The 8,149-nt window shown below is 38.0% G+C and overlaps 1 protein-coding gene across 1 annotated transcript; it reads left to right on the plus strand.

Annotated features, from left to right (window-relative positions):
- On the plus strand, positions 1 to 3,179 carry glulb (glutamate-ammonia ligase (glutamine synthase) b). The gene is made up of 7 exons (XM_058778365.1): positions 1 to 158; positions 697 to 880; positions 1,015 to 1,176; positions 1,522 to 1,668; positions 1,751 to 1,878; positions 2,034 to 2,233; positions 2,332 to 3,179. Exons 2-7 carry the CDS (start codon positions 715 to 717, stop codon positions 2,645 to 2,647), a joined length of 1,119 nt encoding a protein of 372 aa, XP_058634348.1. The 5' UTR covers positions 1 to 158; positions 697 to 714; the 3' UTR covers positions 2,648 to 3,179.
- The last annotated feature ends 4,970 nt before the right edge of the window (positions 3,180 to 8,149 follow it).

Consider the following 8,149-nt stretch of genomic DNA (forward strand, 5'->3'; position numbering starts at 1 on the left):
AACCAATCAGGAGCGGAAGGATCCGGACCCCTCTTTAAAAGTTCGGCCAAAGCAGAAGCTGTTTGTTAAGAGGATGAGAGACAAACAGGCAGGATTGTTTTCTAAAACCCTTTGGAAATACTGGCACTCCTATAGTGACTATTTCTTTTCTTTGATAGGTATGTATCTTCATGATTAATCTAAATATTTGCGTTTGTAATGGTAGCAGTGCATGTTATGATTAAAGGATGTTTTTAATAGCGGCTTGTTTTGATTTGTCATGTTTAAGTTAAAATCGAGGACTCTACTATTTAATTTTGTGTTATCCTTAACGGCTGTGTTTTTGTCACTTTTGATGCCATCGCAGCAATATGTTGCATCAGTGTTGCAGCATTTAAATGGCGTAACGTTAACGTTAGTTGAATAGTGCGTATATTACGGTTTAATAAGTTCCTTCTTAACCTTTCGTTGTGTAGTCAGTGGTAATGACTTTGATTTCGTTAAATTCGTACACGATGACCATTTCAGCTTAAGTAAATTGATAATGAGACGCTCGCTCTTGGTACTCCCATTGTCTGAGTTGTTGCGTAATGGACCTGAGCGGCTCTGCCAGCCATGTTGTTTATGATAATACGGGGTTTCCTTGACCTATAATATACACGTTTTTATCATTTTGAACGTTATGAGATGTGTATTTACAACGATGTCTTCTGTTAGGTTTGATATAGCACCACCATGGCCACTTCAGCCAGTTCCAAGCTGAGTAAAGCTGTGAAACAGCAGTACCTGGACCTCCCTCAGGGAGACGAGGTTCAAGCCATGTACATTTGGATTGATGGAACCGGAGAGGGTTTGAGATGCAAGACCAGGACTCTAGATTCAGAACCAAAGACCATTGAAGGTAGTTCCTGTGTTCAAGTTATCATATCAGTCTCTCTTTTTAAATAAATAACACAAAGTTGTTAACTGAAGCACCATCAGTATTGCAAAAAGAGTGAGTTTATTTATTTATTTTTGCTCTCTGTGTCTCTGTAGATCTTCCTGAATGGAACTTTGATGGCTCCAGCACCTATCAGTCTGAGGGGTCCAACAGTGACATGTACTTGATCCCACAAGCCATGTTCAGAGACCCCTTCAGGAAGGACCCCAACAAACTGGTTCTGTGTGAAGTCCTCAAATACAACCGCAAACCTGCAGGTGTGTAGATGTAAAATACCATAATCGATACCAGGTGACTGTTATACCAGGTGATATCACATTGAATGGAATAGAATATACTTTATTGTCCCATTTCTGGGAAATTCATCTTGGACTCCATGACATGGCCAGTACGCAATACAACTCCCATAACGCAATACAAACAATCAATAACTTATGCATAAAAAAATATGTATATTAAAAAGCTACAGTGGACCGAACTACCACCTCATCTTTGCAATTCTCTATTAAATCATTTCACAGCAGTTGGCACAAAATAATTTTTGTAGCGATATGATTTACATATTGAACGTTGCATTAATGTTTCTTGTGTTTCTCCTTAAGAAACCAACCTTCGTCAGATGTGTAACAAGGTCATGGATATGGTGCAGAACCAGTATCCTTGGTTTGGAATGGAACAAGAGTACACTCTTCTCGGAACAGATGGTCATCCGTTTGGTTGGCCCTCCAATGGCTTCCCTGGACCTCAAGGTAGATGTCACCTATGAATACAAGGTTTTTAAATGGCTGGAAAACTTCTGTTTAAGGAACTTAATAGGATTTCTTTGATTAGGTCCATACTACTGTGGTGTGGGAGCTGATAAGGCCTATGGACGAGATATCGTAGAAGCCCATTATAGAGCCTGTCTGTATGCTGGAGTAAAAATCTGCGGCACCAATGCTGAAGTCATGCCTGCACAGGTAAAGTCTTCCGATTTGGGAACTTTTAGGAAATTCGTTTAATTTCAATTGTTTCTGTGTGTTTACCGTGTGTGTGTATGTGTATATATGTAAGGTACAATATAGTGTAATCAACTTTCAAAAAAACTAATTGCTGAAGTTGTCTTGTTCTTCAGTGGGAATTCCAAGTTGGCCCTTGTGAGGGCATCAAGATGGGAGACCATTTATGGATCGCCCGCTTCCTCCTGCATAGGGTTTGTGAGGACTTTGGCATTGTGGCCTCTTTCGACCCCAAGCCCATTCCAGGGAACTGGAATGGAGCTGGCTGCCACACCAACTTCAGCACGAAGGAGATGCGTGAGGAAGGGGGTTTGAAGTAAGTGTGTAAAAGGAAGCCTAGAGTCTTGTCCCCACACTATAGCACTGACATGAAATGGTCATTGGTTATGCTAATCAAATTGATTTTCATTTTAGATACATTGAGGAGTCGATTGAGAGGCTGGCTAAGAGGCACCAGTACCATATTCGTGCCTATGATCCTAAAGGAGGGTTGGACAATGCCAGACGACTGACTGGCCATCACGAGACCTCCAACATCAACGAGTTCTCTGCTGGAGTGGCTAACCGTGGTGCTAGCATCCGAATCCCACGATCTGTGGGCCAGGAAATGAAGGGCTACTTTGAAGACCGTCGTCCCTCAGCCAACTGCGATCCGTACGCAGTCACTGAAGCTCTTGTACGCACATGTCTGCTCAATGAAGAGGGCGAAGAGCCAGTGAATTACAAATGAAATAATGGACTGAAATGTCATTTTTAGTAATGAAATATCTTACTGATGCCTTGTATTTAGAGTTGATTAGTCCGTCTGTAATGTGGATTGACACTAAATGGATCGCTTCCCTGTTTGTTGGTTGTAGAAATGCACATTGGGTCAGTTTTATGCCACAGTTTTAGCTCTCTCTTTGCCAGTGTCTTTTTATATCAGGTTTGTGGATGTAATGATACCAGATTCTGGCAGAAATCCTAGTTTTGATTGAGACCGAACTTTGAACCTACTATTACTTGGCCTTTAAAGCTGTTCTTGTGTCAAACTCTGATTTATCACATTTAACATGGTTTTTATAAACTAACTGTAGATATTTTAATTTTTTAGAATTTTATTCACCGGGTTATAAATTATGGTACTGTTTCTCACAGGGACCAAAATGCATTGTTTATACTGATATGGCTCTGACTGTTCACTGGCTTGTGCATTTTATATTTGCTGTACCATGGTTTAAAAAACATCTCTTTACATTAAAACATCAAGAATTTTACAAAAATTGTTTCTCTGTATTTTATTTTATTTTTTTCCCCTGCCTCAGTCCTTCTGGATGGGTTGGCCAATAGAGTTCTGCACTGATGGTTTTGTAGGCCAGCCTGGAAGCTTGCATCACCCTTGTTCCCTCAAAATCCTAATAGGATTTTTCTATTGGTTTTTGGGTTCTTGAAGAAAATAAGCTATATAAACAACAGTTCAACTTTTAAACGTTTTGCTCACCATGTGAAACTTGAATACTTTTTGAAGCCTAAATACAATCACCTTGGCATTTTGATGCCTTCAGCTTTCCTCAGACCCTGCATCCCAATGTGCATACTATCCACCCTATCTGCCCTAAATAGTATTGAAAATTACTATCGCGTAGAATTTAGGATGGATAGTATGCACATTGGGACGCAGGCAGAGTGTGTAAGGTATTAAATGAATGGCAGGTATATATATAATTAGTCTGTGATACTGGGAGAAACCCAAAAAAAAAAAAGCCATTATCTTCTGACAACTCTTTCAGTTTATATTAACAAAATCTATATTAAAAATAAGCACAATGAGGCTAAAAGCAGACTACTGAGTAGATCACCTGTTTGGCAATCTCTGTAGTCTCATTAGCAACTGGCTTTTTCAAGACAATTGAAAGTTTTAAAAACAAATCAAGAGGCATTATTGCTGATGTATTTTATGTTGTGGAATAAAACAAAAAATAGTTATAAAAAATTGTATGTTTAAAATTGCGTTTAACCAAAAACATGGATTGGACTGACAAACAACTGTCAATAAATATGTTTGTGCTGAAACAACATTTTGGATTACTCTACTTAAAATGAACCTGAGTTTAACATGATAAATAAGTGTTCAGTGAAGAGCAGTATACAGATTTTCTTTTTTGTGAACCCTGTTGAGACTGTTTTGATATCCAGAAAGGCATTTATAGGGTTAAAGAAATCCTTTTCATTCTTGTGTCTTTCTACTGAAGAATGTCGACACTTCTCAGAACATAAAAGTCAGATGTTTTTATGCAACTATGTATTTTAAATTGTGTTTTAATACCTTTAACCTAATTCCTCGGAATTACACTCGTTTTAAAACAGTGATGTAAAGCTGAAAGCTTATGGTTTGTTTTGGAAATTATCTACTATTATTTTTATAATAGTATTTTTATAATATTTATCTACTACTAACCTTCACCACGTGAGGACATGTTGTAGTTATACTGAGATGACTGTGATTTGGCAGATAATGAAAGCAGAAATACTCTGGCTCTAGACAAAGTGTGTTGAATTACTACTCTGCAATCCAAAACACATGGGCCTGTTTTGCATCCCAAATCATATTACATATGTTCTAGGTCACGTTTGGTAAATATAACCCTTTCACCCAAATTCACTGGAACTGTACAAGTACTGTATTTCTTTGAAATAATTTGAAGGAAAGCATTTTTGTGATACTGTTGTTCAATAAAACAAACAAAATGGAAGAAGGTGAAACGGCCACATTTGTGTTCTAACCAAATAAAGTTATTTCACACAAACATGGCAACATTCTGGGAAGACAATGTTTCAACAGAATTCACAAACTAAGCCAAAGACAACTACTACGGCTACATCAAAAATGAATAAGGAATTCCATTTTCAGAACTTTTTTTAAAAATGGAACATGATACGCATTATTAATATATACATTTATTTTGCTTTGAATTATACTTGCACAACTTTAATGGTCCAATTTTATTTTCAAAAACATTGACAGATGCCACAGATTTCTCAAAATCCATTTACTGACCATCAGCTGCATATTTTACTCAAAACATTATTTATTACTCCACTTTATTAGGCACACCTTGCTAGTGCCTTTGCTAGTCCCTTTTGCCTTCAGAACGGCCTTAATTCTCTGTGGCATAGATTCAACAAGGTGCTCACAGATTTTGGTCCATATTGACATGACAGCATCGTGCCTTTGCTGTGCATCTATTATGTGACTCTTCCGTTCCACCACATCCCAAAGGTGCTCTATTAGATCCAGAGGCGGACACTAGTGGAGTGTTTTTCTTTGGAAAACTTTACTTCACTACATTCCAAAGCATAATGTTGTACTTTTTACTGCACTTCATTTCATAAATAAAAGTTATTGTTTGTTTTTCCTTTAATACTTAAGAACATTACAAATGTAGTAATTTCTTGTACTCAAATCTTTGAATTACTTTTACTTGAGTAATAGATTTCTAATGTAATTAAGTATTCAATTATATTTAATATGAAACGTAGTGCAGTAAAAAGTACAATATTATGCTTTGGAATGTAAAGTTTTCTAAAGAAAAACACTCTGATAAAGTACAGACACTTTTACAGCAGAGTAAAAATACTTCACAACTGTCCACCTCTGATTAGATCTGTTGACTGTGAAGGTCATTGGAGTATAGTGAACTCGTTGTCATGTTCAGGGAACCAGTTTGAGATGATTTGAGCTTTGTAACAAGGCTTTTATACTGCTGGAAGACAATGTTAGTACTAAGTGGCCCAAAGTGTGCAAAGAAAATATTCCCCACACCACTACGGCACCATTACCAGCCTGAACTGTTGATACAATGCAGGATGGATCCATTTTTTCATGTTGTCATGTTATTTGTCATCCTGGACCACAAAACCAGTCAAAAGTAGCACGGGTATAGTTGTAGCAATAGACAACAATACATTTTCTTTCATGCCAAAAATGATTAGGATGTCAAGTAAAGATCATGTTCCATGAAGATATTTTGTAAATTTTCTACTGTAAATATATCAAAATGTAATTTCTGATTAATAATCATGACCCTTATGACTGGTTTTGTGGACCAGGGTCACAGTTATGCCAAATTGAGACCCTACCATCTGAATGTCACAGCAGAAATTGCTGACGAGATTGGCACCCAATAGTGCACCCAATAGTTAGTGCGTCAACATTTAGTTGCGCTCACAGCGACCCGAGTTTGATTCCTGCCTTGAGGTCCTTTGCTGATCCCGTTCCCTTCTCTCCACCCAGTACTTTCCTGTCATCTCTCCACTGTCCTCTCAAAAAAAAGATTGGCACCTGGTGTGGTCTTCTGCTGCTGTACTCCATCTGCTTTCAGTGCTTGAAGTGTTGTGCATTTATAGATGCTCTTCTGCATACCTGAGTTGTAACGAGTGGTTATTTGAGTTACTGTTGCCTTTCTATCAGTTCAGCTTCCATGTGGCCATTCTCCTCTGACCTCTGGCATTTTTGCACACAGAACTGCTGCTTACTGGATATTTCTCTTTTTTGGACCATTCTCTGGAAACACTAGAGATTGTGTGTGAAAATCCAAGAAGTTCAGCAGGTTTTGAAATACTCAGACCAACCCGTCTGGCACCAACAACCGTGCCACCTTCAAAGTCACTTCAATCTCTTATCTTTCCCATTCTGATGTTCGTTTTAAACTTCAGCAGATCATCTTGACCATGTCTACATGCCTAAATTCATTGAGTTGCTGCCACATGATTAGCAGATTAGATATTTGTGTTAACAAACAGGTGTACCTACCTAATAATGTTGCTGGTGAGTGTATATACAGTACATATATGGGGATATGGGATGGGAGTGCAATGGAAGAAATTGGAGTGCCCAATATGATGACACCAGTTCAAGGAAGTCCTGCCTTCTAATTCACAAGTTCTCTCTAACATATAATATGACTGAGCATTTAGTAAGTATATTTGGCGTGCTGTCCAGAGGGAGGGCTCCGAGCTCGGGATAGAGCCCAAACCCAGAGAACTCCCCCCATCCCAAGAATGGGATGAAATTAGATTAAGAGTGAGGAGCTGGGGTGGAGATGGGATGCTGGAAAACTGTCATGGAACAGAGGTGAGTTGGCTGTATGCAGAGATGAGCACAAATACATCAAAATGTATTTAAAATAAAAATACAAAATACTGTGAGGAAAAATGTATTTAAATACAAATAAAGTATTTTGTATTTTGAAAATACACAAAATACATTTGCAATTGGCCATCCAGTGAAGTAACACTATTAAGGCTAGCTGTTTACACCAAGAAAGATAATTATAAAGATAACTATATTAGTGTATTCTAAGTATACAATGCAGTTGTGTCATCTGTCACTTTAAATTCTCAAGCTCTTTAAAGCAGAAATGATTCTGATTGGCTGTCAATGTTTTTATCATTCATAATTTTTTGTGCTGTTATGGTTATTGTTACAAATGGAGCTCAAGTAAGCAATAGGAGTGGGTCCAAATGCAGTTTAAGATCCTTTAATGATAATCCACAGATAAATAGATCTGAAATACATGACGGAACCAAGAAACCAGAAACACAGGAGGTAACACTTAACAACCCAGTCAACACGTGAGATCACGCGATGATCACAGTGACATCACACCATTCTCATACGGTGATCCTCACAGTGTGAGTAATATGTGAGCTCATTGTGAACTCAAAAAGATGAGCGGGGTTCTTATTTCTGTTAGACATCTACAAAAGCGCTTATTGAGAATTAACAGATTTAGATGATGATGTTTTATTGTTTTGTTTGACGTTACCATAGTGGTGAGTAGTGTTTGCTTTAGTTGGGCTCTTGACCATTGACTTTATAACATTATATTTTTTGGGGCTGCTGTAACTGTGCTTGTAAAGCACATTTGTTATGGCAAGGAAAACCAAAAAAGAGACTGCAACCAGGTGATATTGGTTTGTTACTGATGATAACAGCGCAACCATCACCTAGATTCAGCATGCAGTCTTTGTGAGTAGTTATTAATCTTAAATTTTTAACAATAGCTCTGTGGTTATACAGTATAGGATCTAACAGTGTCATAATTGTTTATGAAGGATTTTAAAAGCAAAGAGTCCATGACCAGAACAGCAGGCAGGAACACAAACACAAGAACGCCTTCTAATGCCTCACAATGGTGCAAGCAACCGGGCATGACATAGCCCCCCCTCAAAGGGTGGATTCCAGACGCCC

Source organism: Onychostoma macrolepis, chromosome 06, assembly GCF_012432095.1.
Source record: "Onychostoma macrolepis isolate SWU-2019 chromosome 06, ASM1243209v1, whole genome shotgun sequence".
Lineage (NCBI taxonomy): Eukaryota > Metazoa > Chordata > Actinopteri > Cypriniformes > Cyprinidae > Onychostoma > Onychostoma macrolepis.